This window comes from Danio rerio, chromosome 3, assembly GCF_049306965.1.
Source record: "Danio rerio strain Tuebingen ecotype United States chromosome 3, GRCz12tu, whole genome shotgun sequence".
In the NCBI taxonomy this organism is placed as follows: Eukaryota; Metazoa; Chordata; class Actinopteri; order Cypriniformes; family Danionidae; genus Danio; species Danio rerio.
In genome coordinates, this window is record NC_133178.1 from 36322872 (window position 1) to 36350117 (window position 27246).

At 35.6% G+C, this 27246-nt stretch overlaps 1 protein-coding gene across 18 annotated transcripts in view; it reads right to left on the minus strand.

The window, feature by feature from the left end:
• srcin1a (SRC kinase signaling inhibitor 1a) overlaps positions 1-22452 on the minus strand; it is a 244222-nt gene extending 221770 nt beyond the window's left edge. For all 18 annotated transcript variants that reach the window (XM_073944799.1, XM_073944771.1, XM_073944797.1 and 15 more), the window contains exon 1: positions 22132-22452. In XM_073944799.1, coding sequence (XP_073800900.1) covers positions 22132-22153 — 22 coding nt within the window. In that variant the 5' untranslated portion in view covers positions 22154-22452. The remainder of the gene's footprint in view (positions 1-22131) is intronic.
• Positions 22453-27246: the final 4794 nt, after the last annotated feature.

Genomic DNA, 27246 nt, shown 5'->3' on the forward strand with positions numbered 1-27246 from the left:
ATCATGTAGGTCATATAATCGAGTCGGATTTCCAGTTGAGAGTTAACCTGAGATTACTTTTGAGTGTGATTTTTTCTGCAAAAAGATACTTTTCAAATTTAATAAATCACAGTTTAAGTAGGCTAAGAACAACTAAACAAAGCAAAATAAAAAAAAAAACAATAAACCTGAAGATCTGAATGCAAGTTAAATATCTTCTGTGCTGAGCTTCTAAGTCCTTTTAGGCAAGTCATTTCACTCGGCAGCCATCTTTGAAATTCCTCTCGTGCAGTATGCTCTGGCATTCTGTCTAAATGGGAAAACATCAAATTCTTTAAAACTGTTTGCCAAGTTTACAATTACATTACATAATTGGAATCACCAATAAAATTTAACAACAACTGTTTCATAAGTTTCATTTCTAAACGTCCGAGTCAAACAAAATCAGCATATTTTCAAGTTGCACAAGCTAATGCACATGCACACTCAAAAGGAAAAAGATCCCAACACCAACCTCATGTATGGGCATGTTACACATCATCATCCTCTGGGTAATGATCATCTGATCTTTCAGCTCTTTTGAAGTAATTCACAACTTGGTCTTGATAGCGACTACTCCTCCAGAAATGACAGTGACTCTTTGTTTACAAGTTTGTGAGTATTTGATTATTTGCTGTCATGTGATGTGCATTGACAGAACAGACTGTATCTCATGTTCATTTTATAAAAATTACAACACCAGAAAACTTTTGTTGTCAAGTGCACTTGGTTCATTTAAATGTTGAGATTTAAAGCTTTATTTGCATATATTTATTTTCTGTGAAGCAAGTATTTGCTGCGATTAAGTGTTTGCTGACCACAAAACTGTCATAAAAGCACAGGTCTGGCCCGGGCTTCTCCACCAGTCTACAGCGATCGGTGTAAGCTCCTGTACTAGTAGGCGGGGCTTTATTCACCTTATTTAAGTTACATTTTTCCCCCATAATGAACTATATGAGTGACATGTCTTGTATATTCTATAGTCTTAGCAATTTTATTGGTGATTCCTAATAGGAAATTCAGTCATAAGCTTGGCAAGCAGTTTTGGAGAATGCCCGAGCATACAGCATGAGAGGCATTTCCAAGATGGCCGCCGAGAGAAATGATTTGCCTTAAAGGAACTTTGATAGTCTTTGAAAATACTCCACAAACATACACCTCTGTTGCTTGGCAACCACCCCTCTATCATTACTGAGCCAAAGAAACTGCTATGTTTGTTTTGTTTTACTATTTGAAAATGTATTTGAAATAAGTGATAAAACAAAAAACAATAAGCCCAGTAATTTACAGTTTATTTAGAACCGAGCAATGTCCCTTAGTTGTTCTAAATTCATTGTTAACCAATGCTTCATGTGGCTTTTTGGGTTTTTTAAATCATTTTTTTATATTTCCTGCATTAGACCTGCATATGAAAATAAACATCACTAACTCTCGCAAACATATCCATAAAATGCTTCTTCTGTGTAAATCACAAATATGCACAACACATGGGGTTTGTTTTAGCACCAACAATACTGGTTCATGGATGTGCATGAACTCTAGAGCAATAAACACATCCTACATTGAGGTTTTGTGCCAATCAGCTCAATTTTATGTCATATCTTTACAGTGATTGGTTATAATGCATCATAGACCTGTCTCCATCACTCAAGAGCTGAATTTGAAGCATGGAGATAGGCATCGGGAACACATGAAAGAAAGAACAAGTTATGTACAGGTGATCAAATCTGACACTGCTAGGGACTGATGCTAAAAGGTTTAATGCTTTGGCGTCTATGCTAGTGCACTTGTATCCCATGCCACAGTTTCCGGTTTAAAGCCCACACATATGAACTGACTGGGGTTACATAAATGTACCTTAGGATAAATATGTGACATTGATGTATAGGTAAGTGACTGTTTGATTGAATGCCTGTGAGTCTGCGAAAGCCAGTGAGCGCAGCGACTGCTAAAGCTCAGGCGGCGTCTGTGTGATTGTCTTGCTGTTTGAATTATATCAGGTAATGATAAGAATCACTGAAGAATGACATGAAGCGAATATTATTAAGAAGTAACAGTTTCTGAAAGCCAGCGGAATATCAGAGACCATTTAGAGTCAGAGCAATAAAGGCTTGAACATAATTTAATTTCATAAATGGGTGATTCTTCAATTAGGGAAACTTTTTTGTCCCCAAGGACAAATTAAAAGCCCCCCCAAAAAACTATTGTAGGTCTAAAGAGATTAGCAAGATTATATTAGTGTTTTATTGGTGTCTCTTTACTTTTTGAATGGCTTTACTTTTACTTTTTGAATGGCGATAGGTTACGTTTTCTCAGTGTTCTAGCCCTAATCTTACATTATAAATACAAGGCATAAGGTGTTGCACTTTTTCGACATATATTAGACGTCACTTATAATTTCCATGGTTGCCAAATGGTGTCCCAAAGAGTTTTTAAAGCCTTGCAACACAGGGAACCGCTGGTGTTGTAGTAGCGTAGAACAGGTGTGTCTTGGCTTTTCAGTGTTTGAATACTTGCATTCTAAGGTATTCAATCACTGTAAAAGCATTGAATGACTACGTTCTCCAATACTTTAAAGGCTGTCTCAACGATTGAGCCCCACCTTTTTGAGCTTTTGAGTGGTTCCAGATGAAAGCCCCAAACCCTATAGCAATTCATATGATGGTTGAGCAGTATCACAATCTTAAGGGCCGTGCACACCAAGACGGTTTTTGCTCGCGTTTTCTGTCGACGTTGAACTTCTCGTGACTAAATAAAGGGCATCAATGTGATTGTGCACATCAACGCGCAAAATGGCAGGCGCAAAAGCATCATTAAAAAAAAAAAATGCCTCATGCTCAGTTTTGTGTTTTGACGCGCCTCATCAAAATCTTCTCCACCAATCAGATCAGCCCTTTTGTTCATGTGCACAGAGCTGATGAAGTTACCGTAAACAGCACTTGGAGGCGATCAAGCGCAAAACTGTCAATGTGAGCGCACATTGAAGATGATGCCCAGAGGGGGTATGAACGTGGAGCTGCTTAATGTTTTTGTGAACAAAAATCATTTCTTCATCGCTAGAGCTGGAGCTGCTGCTTAAATCATCCATGCTTTTTCGAGTCAGCATTAACTTAAACAACAAGCTTGTGAACTTCCTCTCCTCCTCTTCTTCTGTGTTATAAGCGGGTGTCAGAAGCTTAAAGTTGTTCAGCGGGTGTCAGAAGCTTAATTTAGTTTTTCCAATTCACCTAGCGCATGTCTTTGAACTGCAGGGAAAACCAGAGCACCCGGAGAAAACCCGTGCCAACATGGGGAGAACATGCAATCTCCACACAGAATCCCCAACTCACCCAGCCAGAAATCAAACCAGTGACATTCTGGCTATGAGGCAACAGTTCTAACCACTGAGCCACCGTGTTTTTTATGTTGAGTATTCTTGTTCAAATATATTTGATAGAAACCGTGGGTAAATTCTAAACATGATGCTACATTGGAATTCCTGTTTAGAAACTGACCAATGAACTGATGATGCTAAAGAACAAACGGTGAACATACTGTCCTGTACCATGTTCCCTGCTGAAGACATCAGCTTTCTGTGTACTGAGCCCTACAAAATAGGACCATAATTTGATCCAAATCAGTCAAGACAGGGATAGTCAAAAACAAACAAAATGGTTCAATAATTAGTTGCAGGCTCAAGTTTACAAATATGGACAGATGAAAAGACGGAAACAATGGCAGGAGGTAAACACACAGGACGGACAGGATGTCAAAGGGAATCTGGCTGTTCATTCATAAAGACTAATCGATTCACAGAAGGAAAGTGCTAAGGAAGCATTTGCCGGCTTTCTGTGCGCCCCAGCAAATGACACACTGATTGATATGGATCCTACAGAGTCAGATTTATAAACTAAGTCTGTAGAAATGGACACACACACACACACACACACACACTCATTCACTCACATTTAAAAACACCACACATACACCGCTTTGTTCAGGGATGTAATTTTCTGATTTATTTTATGGTTTATCTTGTATGCCAAGACCTAAAGCCCTCCAGTAAATCCTCTTTTATACACTAAAAACAAACACATCTGCTCAAATGGACTGACTCTGACAACCTAGTAAAGGATTTTCAGGCCCTAAATTAGCCATTAATGTTGTAATGCGGAGAAAAATCCACCCTCTGCAGAAACAGACAGCACTCCAATTAATTCAGATGGAGCTTGGAAAGGAATAACTGTCATTAAAGCATCCCTGCTGTTAGAAATCCCCAATGGATACCAGCATGCACCTGTTTGTGTGCATGTGTTACTGAGAGAAACAAAAAGAGAAGGAGTGATAGGATGGATGGACAATCCTCAAGGTTACCTGTCACAGCAATGTCATTGCTAGAGGCTGACGCATCCCATGATGCCATATATACTGTACACACACTGCGGATCAGATCTCTGGCTGATGTTTAGGGCCGCAGCAGTGACACTCAACGGCTCCTCTCAAAAAAAAAAAAAAACACTTTGACCATTCGCCAATCTCACTGTCACAGAGCCATTACGTCATCATCAGCCAACCAAAGGAAAGTTCACAGTGAAACACTCAGGTTCACAGAGCTCTCATGAGGTTTAATGTACTTTAAAGAAAAAACTATTTTAGAAAGGAATGCTGAGGACTACGAGACAATCAAAAATTCATAAGCTGCAATTATGATGAAAGTTTTCCCTGATGGGTTAATTTTTGTAGCTATTCATCTTAACAACTTAAGCCTAGTGTGTGTGTGCTTTTTAAAAACATTGAAAATGAAGTTCTCAGTGGTTTATATATTAGGACTGTTAACTGATATAATAGTTCATTCATTCATTTTCTTGTCGGCTTAGTCCCTTTATTAATCCGGGGTCGCTACAGTGGAATGAACCGCCAACTTATCCAGCACATTTTTACGCAGCGGATGCCCTTCCAGCCACAACCCATCCCTGGGAAACATCCACACACACCTTTCGCCTACCCGATTCAGCTGTACCACATGTCTTTGGACTCTGGGGGAAACCGGAGCACCCGGAGGACATCCACGCAAACGCAGGGAGAACATGCAAACTCCACACAGAAACGCCAACTGAGCTGAGACTCGAACAAGCTACCCAGCGACCTTCTTGCTGTGAGGCGACAGCACTTCCTACTGCGCCACTGCATTGCCTGATATATAATTGTTTATGTTTTAATTATTTATACAATGTAGTGATTCATTAACCTAATTAATCCAAAATTAATTGCTCACTAAATTTGACTTGGAAATTACTCCTGAAATAAAATATTCAAAAGTCATTAATTTGTTAAATGTGAAAAGCATCAAGTAGATGTTTACAAGAAGAATGGAATATCCTGATTAGACATTGGATTTATTGCACATAAACCTGTAGGCTACAGTGGCCATGTTTTTTTCATGATATAAATATATTCAGATATTATTACCTTTAAAACATTTTTGCATGTTCTGCAAAAGAAAGAAACTCAAATAGATTGGAAATGAGACCAAGGTGAGTAAAAAATGATGGATTTTTCAAATTTCGAAGAACTATTTCTTTCTTTCTTTCTTTCTTTCTTTGTTTTTCTTTCATTTTTTCTTTCTTTCTTTCTTGATTATTGTTAATTTTATAATTTTGCGTTCAAACGTTTAGTAAGTAAGATATAGCCAATTTAATTTGATGCATTTAAACAAAACAGATTTATTAACAAATATATTTATTAAAATTGCATTTTAGTCACCAAACATATTAAATTCAAGCTAAATATTGCAAAAGTAAAGTACAACCTACAACATTTAAACTAAATGTTTAATTTTTTTTTTGTTTTTTGTTTTTTGCTTCTCCTGATTTTAAATTTGTTTTTAAAATTTTATAACATATAAATTTGAGTGTGCTAGTTTTTGGATCATTATTGTAAGTTATTTGGTTAGATAAGCTCCAGATTTGGCTTCTGAATTGACTAATCTAATGTATATGGACAAATAATATTGTTTATCTTCCCATTACAAATATGAATTTAAAAGACAGGTTTGTAAGTAAAAGTATGCTGAGCACTGTATGTTTTTATTCAATATTAAATTTTTTTTAAATACAATTTTCTACACTGTGAAAACCACTAAATCAAATAAGTTGATTAATTCATTCATTTTCTTGTTGGTTTAGTCCCTTTATTAATCCGGGGTCACCACAGCGGAATGAACCGCCAACTTACCCAGCACATTTTTTTACGCAGCTGATGCCCATCCAGCCACAACCCATCTCTGAGAAATCAAATAAGTTATTATAATATTTTTTTAAAAGTTACTTTTAGTTCATGAAAAAAGTTATGGTAACTCATAAACCGTTTTATAAAGAATGAGTTCTAAATTAATTAATTCTGTTTTTGTGTTAACTTAGCTCTAATGCTGTAAGCAATACCAAACCATTTGAGTAGCTATAAAGTTATTTGGACTTAATTTGTTCTATTAACTGAACTTAAAATATTTAAGTTACTACTCTAAATGTTTGATGATATCAACACAAATAATATGTTTTACAGTGTATGATCTTATTTGCACAATTTTGTAAGATTTGTTCATCTCCTAATGACGTCAGGGTTTAGGGGTGGGATTTGGTGTCATGTCTTCTTTTAAAAATCAACTGGAATTTGTACGAATTACCCACCAAACTGAGGAAACATAAAATTGTCTCCTTAAGAGGCTGGAATATTTGTTTCAGATAAATGCTGTTGTTTCTACTCATTAAAAAAAATTAACGATCAACAAAAATACAAAGCAACATTATTTTCAACATTAATAGTGAGAAATAGAATATTAATATAACATAAAAAGAAAGCATATTGCAGCAATTTTCGGAAGGATCACAGTTTATAACTTTAAAATATAGTAAAATAGAAACTAGTAATTAATAACTCAAAATATTACAGTTTTACTAGGAACAAATCAATACATTCTTGTTAAACATTTTACACAGGGGATGAGCAAAAAGTTGATTTTGCAGTCCATAATTTTTTTAATAGTTTTTTCGATCCAATCTTGTTCCTCATTCCTGATATATTGACCGCTCATTGAATTCATTTGAAATAGAGAATCATATTCTGGTTTAAGCTTTATGTGTACTTAAAATAACAAGAATTAAACAATTAACTCTTCATTTAGATCAAGGTCAAGGTAAAACTGATTGTCTACCGTAGGAGAAATTTGATTTAGAAAAAACATTCTATAAAAACAAAATGTGCTCCCTCTGTTATGCCAACCAATCCAGTTATCTTAATCTTTTACCTTTTACCTTCCTACCTTATTACCTTACCTATTTGCTTATTGATCAATTTAATTGAAAAAGGAACAAAAGAATGTTTATATCTATTATACTTGCATAACTCACCCTGTAGCTTCTGCCAGAATTCATCAGCTCATACTCTAAAGACAGCACATGTGAAGAATTGGATAAAATCTGGATGGCTTGTTGAATTGTGTAGAACTGAAAGTTGTCTTTTAACGGACCAAGTGTCTTAATTCCCGTGATTTTTCCTGTCACTCTCATTAGGTTATTTACTTGGGTTTTCATTATAAAATGGACTATATGCACAGCTAATGTTTCTTAGCCAATGATAAGCTTCCAGTGAAAGCCTAATGTGACTGTTTTTAATTTCATAATGTTCCTATTACAGCATTGATGCTGTAATGTCATTAAAATACATTCAGTTAAATAGACTCAAGCTTTTTAGTTGTTCAAGCGTAAAACGAGATGAAAGTCTGAAACTGCTAATGCCGTCAAGATCAGCAGGCTAACACAGAAACTCCTTTGAAAATACTGTAAATGGGGTAAAATAAACTTTTAAAAAATTGTAAAAAATATTTTAAAGACATGGCGGGTGAAAATTGAAATTAATACAGTGCTTCTTGTCTGGTCTGAGACCCACTTTATATTGTCTATCTATTAGGCAGTAAAAATCACTTATTTTAAAAAAAAAATCAGACCTTAAACATGCCAATTTTACAATCTAAAGACAGTTACACCAATAGCAAAAATGAAAAGTCTGTGTGCATTTCTTCGTAAACTTCTTTTTACTAAATAACCAATGGAAACCATTGTTCACTGTTTATTTTTAGAAATATTAATATCGTTTATTAAATCGCTACCTGCTGAATCAAGTCAAGATTCTGGAATCGAATCAAGAAATTAATCAAAATTGAATTGATAACCATTCCTAAATTAAATACTCCAACCATCGTTTCAACATCTTTCTGGACTATCAAGAAATGGAGTTTTATTAATTTCCCCAGTTATTGCGTTGCCATCTATAAATGACTGCTTAACTTCTTCCTCAATTGAGACTGTACAGTATTTGGCATTATTTGATACAATCTCTGATATATTGAGCCTCTCTCTCAACACTGTAATACACTAAATCCATACAGCGATCAAATGGCATGTGAAAAACTTGCATAATGCAAATCCTCTCTCAATCCGTGGCTTTATATTTAGACGGTAATATTCATTCAAGGCTTGTTCTGTATAAATGCACACAATGAAAAGCAGACCGGGCATCAGCGGCACCTCGGGTTATAGTCACTGAGCAGCAGAATACAGCTGTCAGTCCTGTTTGAAGTGCTAATACTGTTTTGCTCATAGACATTTCAGCACGCAACCACATTTATAACCAAAGTCACAGTTGCAGGCTTACGTTTTGGCAGTCACGACCAGATTTTGAGACTTGTTGTGTGCTGAATGGTGGAACTTAAGCTTTGTGGGTTTTATTTTTGATGTCAATCAATAATATTATGGATGTCAACTTCTTTTAGGTTAGAAAGAGACTTTTTAAATGTCGCTATAAAGCATTTTTAATGGGAAAAAAAAACTTCAAATCTACTTGTCAATAAAATATTATATGTAGTTTTTTTTTTTTTTTTCACATAAAGTATGGGTTACACAACTCAAAACTTTCTTGTTTTCCTTCCTTCTGATTAAAAAAAAAAAAAAAAAAAAGAGTAATTTTTTTTTAACATTAAAAAAGTTCCAAATTGCATCAATAAGAAATCGGTCCTTTGTTTGCTTTCTTTTATCATCATGGCTTCATTTAGGCACAATTTTTGATTGACTTCCTAGTCTGCAATCCACAACGCCTATTCAAATAGTGTGTTCTGATGAGGGAGGTCAAAAAAGGATTGAAAATAGCCTGTTAACTAACATGTAAAAGACTTGACAACATTAAGTAGACTTCAAACATAAGTACAAAATAAACAAAAAGGCCGTTAATGACCCCTTAAACCAACTGGCTGATATGTGTCGAGTAATATGTGTTATTCTGAGGAGTATTGTGAGCTTTTAATCTCGGAGATATGATGTTAAAAAAACTAAAATAACAAGACAGTTTCCTGCTTAATGATACAGAGGGTGGAAAACTAATTATGTATCAGAAAAAGAGCAAATCTGGGCCATTTTTGATTCACAGGCTTTTGTGCTGCCAAACCAATGATTAAAAGTACAGACCGAGGGTTTCTGACCTTAAACCTGAGAGCTTGAACTAAATAAATATTTTAAAGACATTATTTATGGTCGTTTCTCTCTGCTTCTAACTTACTGCATATTAAAGACTGTTAAACCCTGGGTAACAAGACTTATATGTCTTAATGTAATGTAAATAATGTCTTTAAATGACAGATTTACGTTATTTAAAAAAAAAATTCACATCATTTGATACATATTTTGGACTATGGGGGCCATCATTATTTTCAATTATGTCAAACAGTTGCACCACTATACACATCTGATTCTATTGTCAATGCAGCACAACTGTATTTCTTAATTATAAATAGACAAAAGGAGAAAAAGGATAATAAGATGTTTGATGACATGTTTGATGGCTTTTTAGTAAAGCAGCTACTGCAAGAGTGAAAAATGTAGATATGTAAATATATATATATATATATATATATATATATATATATATATATATATATATATATATATATATATATATATATACTAAAGAGTGTATTCTTTTATCTACCTCTGCTCAACATCAGTTCTTCACTCGATATCCATAAGAATTGAACGTTATAACATTACTCCTTGTGGGAAGGGAAAAAGAAACTGGTCCATATAAACTGTAACAATAACTGACAAAGTCCCTGTCAAAGTCTGATAAAGTCCTATACATAATAGTCTCTGCTGCCCCTTCTTTTAATAGCAAACGGCTGACGAATCCTGCGTTGCAGCGTAGGTTACTGTATCAAAAATCAGAAAAATGACAGGAACAAACACCGCACACTGTTGGTTATACTGTGGTATTGTTGTGAAAATTAACTTTAACCCTTTATTCCCCAAAGCCGAATCTTTATCTGTCAGTGATCGTTATCTTCACGTTGTGATCAGTCTCTTGATCCAGAACACTCTGCTAGTGTCTGAAGGGAAAGGCACATTCACGTTTTACCGGATCTGGAACTACGTATTAGGTTTTTGATGTTTTACCCGTTCAGGAAAAAGATCCGAACCCAACACGATTCATTTATTCGACTGAGTAGGTCGACTTGCATTTCTGAAAACTTTTAATCTATATTTTTAAACATGGTGCACTTTCAGATTTAAACCTCAGACGGATGTTTTCATTCACTTAGTGCTGTGTTACACTCTGCATGGAAGCTCATTTTCAAAAACCCATAACAGGGGATCTTTAAGAGACATTATTAACGTTGTATTAAGCCACACAAGTATTGATACCTAGAGTACAATTTAAAAGAATTTAAGACATCCTTTGTCAAACTCTCACTCTGAGATCCTGAAAACACTGCTATTTATAGCTGTTCACATCAGATTAAAAATGTATAGAATCACAGCACAATCTTTGTGATTTGATATTTGAGCTTATAAAATAGGACCATATCAAAGTCTCATATGTTGTAAGAATTAACTACAAAGTATTTTCACAAACAGTAACAAACAACTGGTGAGTAACACTGTTATATTTTAAGCAGCAACAACCTTTACTCTAATTTAGCACTCATCAAGTGTTTATTTAAGGTCCTGCATAGACAAGCAAGGTGCGTTTAGCTCCTGTACAGTATGTAAAGAACAGTTTGAGAGCGAATACATTTGTCAATACCAACCCTGACTGTGTGACCGCATCTATTGTGAGGAGCAGACAGGATGTTTTACAATGCTGCACAGAAACAGCCTTAAAGGGGCAACCCTCTGTGAAGCAAATCACTGTATTTTAAATAATTGTCTAACCTCTCAAGTATAACAATACGTCCCTTTGAATATCTGTTCAGCGGGACTGTAAAATGTGATTTGTAACCCTTCGTCTACCTGCCATTCACCCAAAAAGACATATTCTGTGCAGACACTCCAATCAGCCTCAGCGACACTCAAACAATCAGAGCGAAGGCAAAATTGGGGTGGTGTCAAGACAGCTATTTTTACCTAGTCTACGAGGATAATATACGAGGTACGAAATATTTTCTTCATTTAAAGTTCTTTTTAACTGAAGAGAAGTGGAGAGAATGGGATATACAATTGAGGAGAGTGTGGAAGCAAGATAAGAAAAGACACTTCAGGCACTATACAGATTTCAAGAGTATTTACATTTCAAAAGTTTTTCAGACGTATAAGAGATACAAAACATCATATTCTCTACTACAGATTGTACCATAGTAATTCAAGAAAATGCTCGTGTACTTTATTTTGTTTTAACTTTTGCTTGATTTACTGAACAGATTCTAAAACAATCTATAGATTAATGCAGTGTTTCCCAAGCCTGTTCCTGAAGGCACAAACACATTTTCAACCTCTCCCTAATCAAACACACCTGAATCTACTCATCAGAACTAAGGTTGCCTCGATAGATGATGCCATCGTCCATCGCCAATAGCTGAAAGACATCACGATGCTGAGTCGGCATTGCAATCCTCTGCCCCGCCCCCCTCGCAGCAGCAACCCGCTCATGAAAAATACACACTTAGACCCCATTTACACTAATACGCCCTAGTTTAAAAATGACATTTTAGAATGAAAACAATCCACATCCACACTGTGGCTTCACCTAGCATTTCTGAAAAGCCCTCCTTGCACACTATACTGCTGAAAATGCACATCACCTGACCACACACACACACAGACACACAATCTGTCATTCGCTTTAGAGTGCGTTGGACAAATTATCAAGGATGTACCGCTGGATCGCATCTCACTGCTTTAATCTTTCACTTTCACGCTTGTACTTGGTCATTTTAGCAGAAACCTCAGATACTGTCTGATGGTTCCTGTTGATTGTGCTACCTGACCTACATAGGCTCAAACTCCCCTATCGCCCTGCAAATGGGAGGGAGACCCAGGCTGTAGGATCATATGAGCTCAGGGCTCTCTCCTGGGACAGCATGGCAAACAAGCTTTATAGTTAATCATCAACTAAATGTGAACTCTTGAATATTGGTTTGGTGATAAAATAACTGCAACAAGGCAAACAAAAAAGTTTTGCTTTAGTACACTTCAAATTATCTTTCACATGCACTGCAAGAGTAAAGACCTGTCCAATCACCTCTTAGCATTTAAATCTATTGTTAACATTGTTGAAAGAAGATACAGCACAAATGCGCAGGTGAGGCCAAAACAGAGCTCATCGCCGTGAGTGTTTCAACAGACACTCAATGTAAATTCAGACAGACACACTAAAATAACGAATGCTGAATTTTTTTTTTTTTTTTTTTTTTTAGATTAGTGATCAGTGGTCACTAATAGGCAGATTGAGATTCCGTATCCAGATACAGAAGTGTCCCATAGAGATTCTGTTTACCCGCTGTCTGCAAAGAAAAGTTTTCTTCTCGATGTACTGTTCCCGCTAAAGTAAGAGAAAAAAGCTGAATGCTCGCTCTTTGCTTAAGTTTTATTTACTACGATGAAGCTGATAAGTGATAACAGAGCTCTCTAAAATGAGTCTTGGTACTGCAAGCATAAAGTAAACAGGAGCAATCAACACTCTAAAAGTGCTCAGTTATTAAGACATAAATGGTATGAATGCATAAATGGTTGAGACTGTTGAGTCAAGATGTAAAACAGAAAAAGGAGAAACTTTTACTCTATTTTTTATCATTTTAAGCTGTGGTCACTGGGCTTTTCCTCCCGTAGACTTCCATTCATACGCACGCGAATGCATATGAATGCTTTTCGCAGGTTGCTGCGGTACAAAGTTCAAGCTTGGTGAACTCTGACCTGCGAAATCGCATCACTAGACTCCGTGAGACCAATCGAGGATCAAAACATGACCTCTCTGGACAGAAATTTAAAACATGGAGCAATCGCTCGCTTTTTAAATATCTAATTATCTTGTTTAATCTCGCCCCTTTTCGCAGTGGCGCATGACAGAATTTCGCACATACAAACTCTAGTGTGACCACAGCTTTATTTGAATATTCAATTTTCCAGATGCCCTACCTTTATTTAATTAACAAAAAAAGCATATAAATCTACTGTCGCATGTATGAAGCTGTTGTATTGTTAGGTGTTTGTTACTCAAGTGTGTTTTTCTGTAGCCATTTTTTTTTTCTAAACATTGCACATTCCATACCGTATCGTAAAACCGTGATACACACCAAACCATGAGTAGATTGAAGTGTTGCACCCCTAGTTCATATATGTTTAGTTTCTTCTAAATTTTAAGTTAAGAAGCTGCTTCAACATCCCATATTAAATGAAATGAAAATGTATTGACCAAGCATTTGGCTGTTAATATATTATATAATATGAACAATAATTAATTCATTGGCTTTTCAATATAGGAAAATATTTAATACTATTATTGATTTATTATTGATTGGTTGTTTATTTTGTTCACACATTTTAGAAAAAATATTCAATTAGCATGTTGCACAGTGTTAAACTATGCACACATTTATAATGTTACAAAATATTCATATTTCTTCAAAACAATTCTTAACAGATGATGTTTTGCATTTCTATTATACTATTACTCGTTTATCATTCGTCTTACAAACACACAACACACAAACTTACTCTCTATGAAAACAAACCAAGATCACTACAGATACCGCAACATCTTCAAGTCACATTCAAGAACTCTCTCCTTCATCTTTCTATCCATTTCCTTTCATCCTAGTAGTGCTCTTTCATCCCCCTCTTTTCTTTCATCTCCTCTTTATGCTTTCATTACGCCCACCTGTCTTTCTTGACACCTATTTCTCCTTTTCGTTCCTCAGAGTAATGCTCTTATACTCTTCGTCCTCCACACCTTCTACACCTCCACTTTCTGCACTCTTCACTCTATATTCACTTGGCTTCTGGTATATTTTTGCATGATAGAAGTAAATAAGATGAGGTGTGAGAAAGGACAGCTTTGGAACATGTTTACAGCTGGTCCGAGAGAGTCAATAGCCAATTATTTATTGATCCAAGCTGGCCTTAGCTTGTCAAAGTCAAAAGTATCCAATAATTAGTCAAAGCTAGTGCCTATTATAATAGTTTAGCTGGCCATGAGCAAGTCAACAGCTAGTCTAAACTGGCCAAGCACTCACTTACTTTCAAAAACTAAGCTGGGAAAAGATGCTTTAATCAACCTGTCATCCATTTTTGTCACTTTCATGAAAAACTGTTGGAACTGTTTGATAGGACACAAAAATGGAACTGTTTGATAGGACACAATGCATAGTGCCCATTCATATAGAACCATTGGATTTTTGTGTTGTGAGCAGAAAATGTGTTATAGTTGTGTGACATATCATGGGCGTATTGAATACAGCACTATAACTTTTATTTGCATTTGGCATCTACTAAATTCATAAACATGAATGTGAACTTGAATACCATTGATATAGAAAAATGTTTGGGTTAGAAAATAGTGGGTTAGGACCATTTAAGTTTATATTGTGTTTCAATGAACCGGTTTATGCTCGATAATGCGGATCATATAATTTCAACAACACACAATATGTATTTATTTTTATGCCAACAACCATTGAGACCCTTATTTGTGTATAAAATGATTCTCAATATAAAACAATGGAAGAGTTCAGATCTCAGCTATAACAATACCGATTCAAAGCAGCAGAGCAGTTTACGCAGAAGCTCACAGTTACTCATTTGGATTAATTCAATCTTGAAAAAGCTATAATAGACATCTGGAAAACAATTGGTTATACCAGGGGTACCCAAACTCTGTCCTGGAGGGCCGATGTCCTGCATAGTTTTGTTCCAAACCCAATTAAACACACATGAACAAGTTAATCAAGCTCTTTCTAGGTTTACTAGAAACCTCCAGGCAGGTGCATATAAGGAATTTGAAGCTAAACTATGCAGGACACCAGCCCTCCAGGGCTGTGTTTGGGCACCCCTGGGTGATACCCATGAGAATGAATGGTAAAAAGTTTTAACAGAGACGAGATTGTTATTTTAAGCAAACAAACAGCGTAACATAAAACATTAAAAGCACCTTTTACATTTCAATATCTCTTTGTTACCTCCTTTTAGGAAAATACGTTGTGCTGTTTTACATTGACTATGACTAAATTAACTGTAAGGTTAGACTGTACTAGCAAGATACGCTACACACATAGCTTACTAAGACATATGCTGGTCAAAGCTGTGCAAAAGCAAAAATGCTACAAATGAAATGAAATGATTATTATTCTTATATTCTTATATTATTATTTTTTCAGCCTAATGATGACTTGCTTGACTGTTAGTGACAGCTCTTTGAATCTCATCTTGGATAGTTGACAGTAACAGATCCCAAATGCAGTAGGACACTTAAAATGAACTCTGGACCTTTTATCTGCTCATTGTTATTGAGATAATGAGGGAACAACACACACCTGGCCATGGAACAGCTGAGAAGACAAAATTGTCCAATTAATTTTGGACCCTTAACAAGTGGGAGGCACATATTCAAACTGTTGTAATTCCTATAATTCCTATAGCGTTCACCTGATAAGAATGCAAATACCCTGAAAATAAAGCAGACAGTCTGCAGTTAAAGCACATCTTGGTCGTTTCATTTTAAATAAATTGTGTTGGTCTGTTAAGCGAAAAAGGAAAAGGAAAATTATATATATATATATATATATATATATATATATATATATATATATATATATATATATATATATATATATACATATATATATATATATACATACATATATATATACATACATATATATATATACATACATATATATATATACATACATATATATATATATATATATACATACATATATATATATATATATATATATATACATACACATATATATATATATATATATATATATACATACATATATATATATACATACATATATATATATATACATACATATATATATATATATATATACATACACATATATATATATATATATATATATATATATATATATATATATATATACATACATACATATATATATATATATATATATATATATATATATATATAAATATATATATATATATATATATATATATATATATATATATATATATATATATATATATATATATATATTTATATATATACACATATATATATATATTTACATATATACACATATATATACATGCATACATACATGCATACATACATACATACATACATACAAACACACACACACACACACACACACACACACACACACACACACACACACACACACACACACACACACTGTGGTTAAATCTAGTCTAGAAGTCTAGAAGGACTTACAGTTGTGACAACTGTGCATATGCACATCAATATAGTGTTGTTTCTGTACAACAATAAATATATTTATTCATTTTTTTTTATTACTGGGTAGGATTACACATCAAGTAACTCAGACTGGGGATTAACTGATTTCCTTCAAAATGACAACTAAAAACTCAACTTTTCCAAGAGCACTTGAACCTCGATGAATTAAAACAAGACCCCTCTTCTCTCCCCCACCTCATCACACACCAACCCAAAATTCAATAAATGTGTGCCTTAAATCACCTGTAGAAAATGCACTCATTCCTCTTAACGACACGTTAACCGACACAAACACATTGCATTTATTAGGTTTGCTTCACACAGGTGAGTGGGCTTGACAAACCACCAGTAGAAACACTTTGTCTCTCTTTAAAAAATAATAATAAAAAAATTGTGTGTATTGCCTCTTTTTGTTGAATCCCTGCATGCCTCCTCAATTGTAAGTTGCTTTGGAAATAAATGACTAAATGTAAAAGTAACACAACAGGTTACTATAAGAGTTAGGTTTAGCACTGGGGTAGGTGTGGACATTAATAAAACACAACATGTTGCACTCAGTGTCATGCACAAGACATAAATAACTTTGCACAGCCCACTTGTAGTCCCACAAGTCCCACACATTTGGAGCCGACATACCCATTCAGAGCTAGCTCTAACCTCTGTTTATACCTAACTCAACTCTGCTGGTATATGAAGGATCTCATTTAATCAACAGAGTCTGTTTTCACATTAGTGTCTTAACAAAATGTAGAGAAACGGTATATTATTACATCCACTTTTAATACTTTGAAACTCAGCACATGGGTTTAGTATAAATTGTTTGCTGGTGTGACCGTGAGTGCAAATATTATTTACTGTTATAGAGCTGTGCAATATGACAATATGTATATTGTGGACAAAATTTTTAAAAAGTTTATCGTTTCACATCATGCTTCATTGTTTATTTTGGGGTATAACAAAATACATAACAAAAATAACAAAATCCCATAATATTACACATCATTATAGAGATTCAGACAGAAACATGAACAATAGCATTGTGAGAAAGTTGTGATCTTGACAGTGCAATGTTTACATTTTGCATTTCATTCTGCAAATCTTTTTTTTTTTTTATGTTGGACGTGTAGTTATGTTTTTTTAAGTGTTTTATATTTTATTAATATGCATTTCATATTTCTACATCTTTAATCAAATGTTTTTTTCTAAAGTTCTAAATAAAGTGAGAAATGTGATCACAAATGCATGAACAAAATTCTGAGTACATACTTTAAATGTAAAAAAAACAAATAGTCCTTTTCATGTGGTCAATAAACTCTATGTAAATTATTAATTGGTTGAGTTAACCAGGTGTCAAGCTCAGTTCCTGTGCAGCTCTGCACAGTTTAGTTCTGACCCTAATTAGACACACCTGATCAAATCAGATTCATACAGTATTTTCACATTAAATGCTGTTTTCTCTCAGCTGAAATTTTTGTTGTATTTTTATTTAGATATAAAGACGAAAACATGGGGGTTGCGCGATGTCGTCTCACAGCAAGAAGGTCGCTTGTTTGAGCCTCGGCTGGGCCACTTGGAATTTCTGTGTGAAGTTTGCATGTTCTTCATATGGTCGCAAGGGTTTCCTCTGGGTGCTATGGTTTCCCTCACAGTTCAAAGACATGCACTATAGGTGAATTGGGTAAGCTAAAAATTGTCTGTAGTGTATGTGTGAATGAGAGTGTATGGGTGTTTTCCAGTGATGGGTTGCAGCTGGAAGGGAATCCGCTGTGTAAAACATGTGCTGGATAACATTGCGGTTCATTCCACTGTAGCGACCCCTAATTTATAAAGGGAATAATCTGAAAAGAGAATGATTGAATGAATGAGGAAAACATGCGGCACATAATTCATTTCAAGTCAATTACGCTCAAGTTTTTCAAACATCTTCTTAACCCGAAATTGAAGAAAAATAACTTTGCTGTCCATTTCTTTTGGGTCTTTGCTGTTGGTTTAACAGAAAGAGAAAATGTTAGGACTTTAGTCCAACCATTCTTTATATAATCTGAGTTTAGTTGATGTGATGAGTCTCCATCCTTTTTCACTCCTCGTTTTTTAGGCATCTCACCCTCCCTTTCGTGCTTACCAAAGCCGGTCTGTCCCAAGAGAGTGCGGTTATGCCTTCAGCATCCAGTCTCCTTCTCTCCTACTCTCTCCAGCCTTCCTCAGTCTCACTCCAAACAAGCTTTCCTCTAGTTTCCACCCATCTCTCATCTCCTCTGTATATGCCTTTTTCTCAGCTGAAGAATTTTTATGCTCTTCTCTTGTAGCATTTCTGTCTCAACCCTCGTATGAAATCTTTCTATCATTCTTGTGATGCCTTATTTCTTCTCCCTGCAGACTTCAGGGACAAATGCCTCTAAGCTCTTCTTTGTCCATCTTTCTTTCTTTGGCTTTTTTCTATCTTTTTCTGCTTTATTTTTTGTTGTTATTTTCTGCCACCATCTTGCAACCTCCTACCTGGAGGAGTGACTTTGAAACTGTGAAAAACAAGCTTAAAGAGAAATCTGAGACTATGCTTTTTGTATGTATACAATCTCAAGGAAATGTGAATGTTTGGCCATGCAAAACTCACTACTATACTGTTGACCTGTGTGTAAAGGCAAGGGTGTTGCGAAACAAAATTAATTATTATAGATGGCAATCTCTTTAATCTGACGTTTCATGTGCAAGTGATAAAGTTTCACAGATTTTGGTTATTTTTATGATAATCATGTAAGTTCACCACACTGAAAGATGCTTGATTTGAAAGTGTACTCTTTCTGAGCTGCCTGTAAAGGACTGACATTCATTCATTCATTTATTCATTCATTCATTTTCATTCGGCTAAGTCCCTTTATTCACCAGTAGTCGCCACAGAATAATAAAATGCAGACTTATCCAGTATGTCCTCACGTTAGAATTGTAAGGTTCTATCTGACATCCTTATTAAAATTTAGTTATTTACATAAAATTATTAAATGACAACTTATTTACATTATGTGATGTTTTTTATAAGTTGTTTACATTTTATGACTTTTTTGATTTAAAAAAAAAACAAAAAGGTCTACAAAGATCTACAAAGTCAAACTCTAACTTGGCTCTATAGGGTTCTTTCTGTCTAAAAACCTGAAACTAAAAAAAGATGTGTGTAAATGTGATGATTTAGAAGCATAAATTAAGATAAAATGTTAAATTTTACACTGTTGATAAAGAAACATGATATGATTTTAAATGTGAAATATTTGTATGTGTATATATAGTCAGTGAAACTTTTTTCAGTTTATTACAGCTCCTTTGCTTATTGACTGTTTTCATTTAAAATCTTTAAATTTGATTTTAAGCATTGAAGGGCAAATACTTAATGTTTTAGGATGAGTATTTTCGCTTGTTGGAATTAAGCATACAAGACTGTGCTAAATATTTTATCCAGAGCATATGTTAATTTTATGTCATTAATATGGTCATATTTATTTAATTATATGCTTTATAAGAACTATTGAATTATTTTTATTGAATGATATGTCCCATGAATTTAATTAAATAAATGTTAAGTGAAAGCAAAAAATTAACTCTCAAATATCAACATATTGTTACAACACCATTTTTTTTTAATTAATAAGCAGACTGATTGTATTTCTTTATAAGTTATGCTTTAATGAATGATCTACCAGATATAACTTTTTGGAATTATAAGCTTCAATCTGCACTGGCCCAGTTTTTTACCCCAATTTGCAAATGTAAGAAAATTTCGATAATTTACATTTAGCGTACATTTAGGGTCTCTGCCATGTTAATGTATTAAAGAGAACTGTTACACAAATATCGTTTACTATATGTAATGCAAAAACCTGGACCTTCAATATCTCAAAATCATTTAGAATGCAAATTAAACCCTATATTTCCAAGGTGACAAAATGTTTTACACAACGGATGCCCATCCAACTGCAACCCAGCACTGGGAAATATCCATACACATTCAGACACACTCATTCAAATACGGCCAATTTAGTTAATTCAATTATAGTGCATGTCTTTGGACTGTGGGTTAAACCGTAGCACCCGGAAGAAACCTACGCAAACATGGAGAACATTCAAACTCCAAACAGTAATGCCAACTGGCCCAGCCGGGGCCCGAAAAAAAAACCTTCTTGCTGTGAGGCGACAGTGCCAGTATTTCACCCTGACATTCAATATTTTAGAGAAATTTTGGCAATATGGCTGCTCCTTAATGCTTTTCCCAGCATCTTATGATGCTCTGGATGGGTGCCATACTGTGTTATACTTACAGAGATAGAATATGATAATATTGTTATCATTAAATTACCTTGATGAACAAAATTAGTATTTCAAAGAAAATACTGTGCTTAAAATAAAAGTCACTGGGATTCCAGTGCTGTTTTAGGCCTTTCTGACTGTCACTGTATGCATCAAAATGTACTTCAAAATAACTGTCAAGTATGTGTAAATGCCAAAATGTTAAGTTTTGTGTTAGATATCCCATAAAAAATGCATGTTTTCCATTGTTTAAAATCCAACAGGTGTTGGCGCAAGAGGTGTAGTGGTTACATGCACTTCAGCGCTCACGGCGACCCGAGTTTGATTCCCGCCTCGCAGTCTGATCTCTCCCCTCTCTCTGCTCCCCATGCTTTCCTGACAACACACTCTAAAGTAATGTCCATTAAAGGGGAAATCCCCCCCCCCCCAAAAAAAAAATATTATAACAATAAAAAATTGCACAGGTACATTTAAATTCTTAGAAAAGTCATATCAACAGAGCAACATGCTTTTACTCAAAACGCCAAGATTTAAAGTCTTTAGAGCAAATAATTAAAAACAAGTTGTGCAAAGAAAAGTTTAATCCTCAGCATTCAAATAGCCATTGCCTTCACTAGCACCTCAGAATTCACCACATGCACATGCTCGTGTAATGGGTGTGATAACTGCCTTTGCTTCCTACATGTTCTCCTACATGGCACAATAAATAAAACCACAAATATACACTCATGTCCATCCATGCATTAAGCAGAACATCATCAGGTGACGGTTGTTTCCCTCTCCCTCTTTCCCATCCACCTTTTTTATCCCTGAGCCTCCACACCCACTGAGCCAGCCTTATCACTCCCATCCCTAGACACCCTGCTCTCCAGCAAAGCCCTTGGATCCAACAAACACTATATAATAGTCATAAACCACCATGTAGGATCACTGTAGAAAAAACAAACGCACACAGACACACACCCTCCAACCCCACCTTGCCCCACCCCCTCGCCAAAAACAGAGGACAAGGGGGCAAAAAACACCAAACAGTAAAGAGCAAAACACCTGCCACATACGAATGAATTGACATACCTTGGGATGGTGCATTTCCCATAATGCCTTCACCGCGCTCCGCTGCCTACAAGAGAGAGCCACAGCCTGCTTCCTGATCCACCCTCCCGGTCCTCCTCCTTCCTCTCTCGTCTTCACTCCGCGTAATTCGCCTCTCCCGTAGCCGGTCGCGCTTCTATTCGCTCCTTTTCTCCGTCCGTCCCTGCCTTTCTTTGTCTGGCTCTCTCGCGTTTATCCTCTGTTCCTCTCCCTCTCTTTCTCTCTGAGCTCGTTTTCTCCAGCTGGTTTTCGCAGGCAGTGCCGTACGCGTGTGAGGCGATGTGTGTGTGTGCGCGCGACTCCGGGAGAACGAGCGAGCGTGTGCGGTCGTGTGTATGTGTGTGTGCGCGCGCGCGTACGTCCTTGCGCGGCGCCGTGCAATCGAACTGGCGATTTGGAGTAACTGCAAAGAGCATTTACTAAACATGCAGCTCGAATTAAGTATCAGGATGAGCACAATACAAATAGTTAGTGATTAAATAGCATTTTTTAATCTTCTATCTCTTTCGCCATCTTCCTCTCTCTCTTTCTCTCTCTCTCTCTCTTAAAGGAACAGTCTGTTCTCTGCAGTGATCGGGATAATCGCTTTTCTCTTTGCCCTTCTCGGCTTCTCAGTCTCTGCAGACTGTTTGTGGGGGAATACATCGAGCGCGCTGGAGATCGGTGCTCTCCGTGGTGCTGAAAGTCACGGGAACGGCCCGAGGGAGCGGTGCTGAGGCGCGAGAGGGAGGGAGGGATTGGGACACACGGAGTTTCCTCAGAACACTCAGAAAGAGACCACCTAGAGGTGAAGGTTAACAAAAAATAATATGAAAATGAAGATGGGAGGAGTTAAAGTGGTGGTCCACTTAAAATATAATTATAGAAATGTAATTATAATATGTGTGTGTGTGTGTGTGTGTGTGTGAAATAATAATTGTTATAATTATGCTATGTTCCCATAAGTGTAATTGTGTCGTTTACAAATGTAAACGTTTTACTTATGTATTTAGATTCTTTCATATGTTTAATTGTATTTATTGTAATTTTTTTAAAATTCCACTTTTTGAATTAATATTATATGTTAGGCACAAAGGGTCTGAGAGTAACACAATTTCGATTCCCCATATGTCCTGCACGTGGTTGAATTGACAATAAACTTTTGAGTGACTTTAACTATAACATTATTCCCATTTTTAGGCTGTTTCAATTAACTTTCAATTAACTTTTCAGTCAATCATACAAAAGATGTGCTTTAGCGCAGCTTATCATGATTTTCTAAACACCTTAGCAATCAAACAATTTGGCTTTTGGTTTTAAAATAATGATATATTATACATAAATACAATTATTATTTACAAGAGAAGAGTTGATTATGACTGTTTCACTTAACAGATTGTTTGAATGAACAGAATATTTTGTGTAAATAATAATTCAGAAAATATTATCATTCCTTAATGAATGCACAAACATTTTTTGGAAATGACCTAATGTTGGTTTAAATGGACGTTTTAGTCAAACCAAGGTAGTACATAAGTTGGCAGTTCATTCCACCATGGCGACCCCTGATGAATAAAGGGACTAAGCCAAAGAAAAATAATGAATGAATGAATAATAATAATAATACTAATAATAATAAGAAAAATAATTGCAACTATAACACTACTCTTTTGCCTATACTTACAAAAACCTGTAGATGATTTTTGATATTTTTCTTGTCATACATGTGTTTCAGATATTTTATGATAAATTAATACTACACTTAAAGCTAATATCACTTTTGTTAATCAATAATAATCATACTACTCATGCACTCATAAATAATATAATCCATTATATGGACAAAGAAATTTAGATATATTTTCTGTGTAGCACAAATTAAGGTTTATAATGATTTGTTCAAAAATGATGAGAGGGTATTAGCTTTTAGATAAACTATCCATGTAAATGATTTCAGATAATGACACAGTTAACAAAGAATTAGAGAGGAGGTGTTTAAATCGACAATTTTCACCAGGAGAGGATAGATGTACGAAGGTGTGAAAATGTGTAGCATAAGGAAACACTCTGTGATGGTGATCCTGTGTGCGTGAGCTCAGCGTGGAAGTGTCAAGGAAGTGTGGCATGATTGCGATGAAACATGGCGAGGTTGCCATGACAGCAACATGTCCTTCTGCATGTGAAGGGGAGGCTTTCTTGTGCCCAAGTTAGCAGATGAAGGACATGACTCTGTGCTCATTAGGTGCAACAAACCCAAGCATATTTTACATACACAACAATGTAATAATTGCATTAATTACTTTCTCATCAGTTTAATAACCCTCACTCACTCACTCACTTTCCTTTCCTGAAAGGGCATCCGCTGCGTAAAACATATGCTGGATGAGTTGGCGGTTCATTCCGCTGTGGCAACCCCTGATTAATAAAGGTACTAAGCCAGAAAGAAAATAAATGAATGAATAACAATGATAATAATAATAATGGGGTGACACGGTGACTCAGTGGTTAGCACTGTCGCCTCACAGCAAAAAGGTCGAGTCCTGGCTGGGCCAGTTGGTATTTCTGTGTGGAGCTTGCATGTTCTAACCATATTGGTGTGGGTTTCCTCCAGGTGCTTTGGTTTACCCCACATTCCAAAGACATGTGCTTTAGGTGAATTAAAAAAACTAAATTGGCCATAGTGTACTGTATGTATGTGAATGAGAGTGTATGGGTGTACATACGCACTCACTTTCCTTCGACTTAGTACCTGATTTATGAGGGGTTGCTACAGCGGAATGAACCACCTAACATAATATCCATACACAAATAAAAAAGCTAATGTGATTAAATGGAGCCCTGGGATTTATGACTATTATGACTTAATATAACATAATATTTATTATGTAACAATAATATAATGCTAAAATTTCATCTATTAGGTCTATTTATGACATAAATTATGTCTATTATTGAAATTTGTAATCAGTTATTTTGACATTTTAGACTATGGGGGCCATTATTTTAGGTGCACAGTGTAATATCAGAAGCTACGAGTGCTGAATGTTGCTATTTTAACACAACTCATGACACAAAATACTGAAACAATGCCACATTGTAAGGCTTTTGGCCGTAACTGTCAGTTGAAGGGCAACAAGAGGGAATATAAGTGTTGACTACTTCTTTCTAAGTGATAAGATAAGAATAAAAATGGCCTGAGATGCTTGAGAATGAATGGCACTTTAAAAAACTAGGCAAAAACCAACTTTAGCTTTGAGGTTTAGTAGAGGCACTGAAAAGTTTAGGGTACTGAAAAAAGCTTACAAGCGGAGATGGATTTAAGTGTATGCTCAAACCAAAAACCTCACCACTGATTTTATCCTACATCAAGTCTAAAAGCTCCTGGAAATTCATATAAAGTGAAATTCATGCTGAGAAATGGCAGAGACAAGAAATGCTGGATGTAGACATGCTGATGCTGCAGCCACTAAAGTAGAAAGTTCAAGCTTATTCAATGAGAGGCCTGGCAATTCATTAGTTCCACTGCGGTCACTAAGTGTAGAGTGTTAGCAACAAATATGGATGATGACAAGCAGGTTTAGCCTCTTATCTTTTTATTTTCAGCCCACATTTTACTCAATATCTGTGCATGTATCTATAAGTCCTTGAGGTCACAATTCAAGGAGGCCATGCTTTTAAGACAAAACCATCCCAACGCCTAGTCAAAACTAGCCCAATAACATCCCAACAAACAACACAAGTTGATAAAAGTAGGGGTGGGGAAAAATATTGATTTTGATAAATGGACAACTACATAAATATATCATTCATTCATTTTCTTTTCGGCTTATCCCATTATTTATCAGGGGTCACCACAACGGAATGAACCACCAACTTAGCCAGCATATGTTTTTTATGGCCCTTTCAGCCACAACCCAGCAATGGGAAACACCCATACACTCTTACAATCACACCCACACATACACTACGACCGATTTAGCTTATTCAGTTCACCTATATCACACATCTTTGGACTGTGGGGGAAAGCGGAACACAGGGAGAACATGTTACTATACTTGTATTATAATTAATTAATTGAATAGTAAAATCAATTTATTTACAGGTCACTAGATGGTGGTGTCAAAATTGAGTTTCTTTCTGGTGAGATTGGTCTGCAAGTTAGTAAAATAAAGATGGCAGCCAGATAAGTGAAAGAAATTTGGTGGATGGATCCACTGCATTGCAGAAAGGTGCAAACAACTTGTATCACAAGTTTCATTAAAGTTCTGGTAAGTTTGTTCGCAAATCACATTATTTTACTGCTGCAATAAATATGAAGTGAAATCATAAAACTTTTTTTACATGTTTAGTTAAAACAGAAGTTGCCAAAGTTTTCCTTAGCATACATAATAAGAAATTGGACAACATATGATTGGAAAATGTTGCCTGGTCTGGTGAGTCTTGATTTCTGCTGCGACATTTGGGTCAGACTTTGGCATCAACAACATGAAAGCATGGATATATCCTGCCTTGCATGAACAGTTCAGGCTGCTTGTGGTGGTGGTGGTGTAATGGTGTGGCGGATATTTTCTTGGCACACTTTGGGTCCAATTAGTACCAATTGAACATTGTGTCAGTGCCATAGCCTACCTGAGCTGGCCATGTCTATCTCTTTATGACCACAGTCTATCCGTCTTCTAATTGCTACATTTAGCAGAATTATCTTAGACTGGTTTCTTGAACATGACCATGAGTTCACTGTACTCAAATGGCCTCCACAGTCACAAAATCTCAATCCAATAGAGGACCTTTAGGATGTAGTAGAATGAGAGATTCACATTATGGATGTACAGCCAACAAATCTGCAGCAACTGCGTGAAGCTATGTCAATATGGACCAAAATCTCTGAGGAATATTTCCAGTACCTTGTTGAATCTGACATGAAGGATTAAGGCAGTTCTGAAGACAATAGGGGGTCCAACCCAGTATTAGTAAGGTGTACCTGATAAAGTAGACAGAAAGTGTATAACAGAATATCCCAATATGTAAAAAAAGAAAATTGCAATAATATTGCATCATGTTGCCCCTTAATAGAAAATTACGTCAAATGATGTGGTATTGCATCACTATTTTGTATTT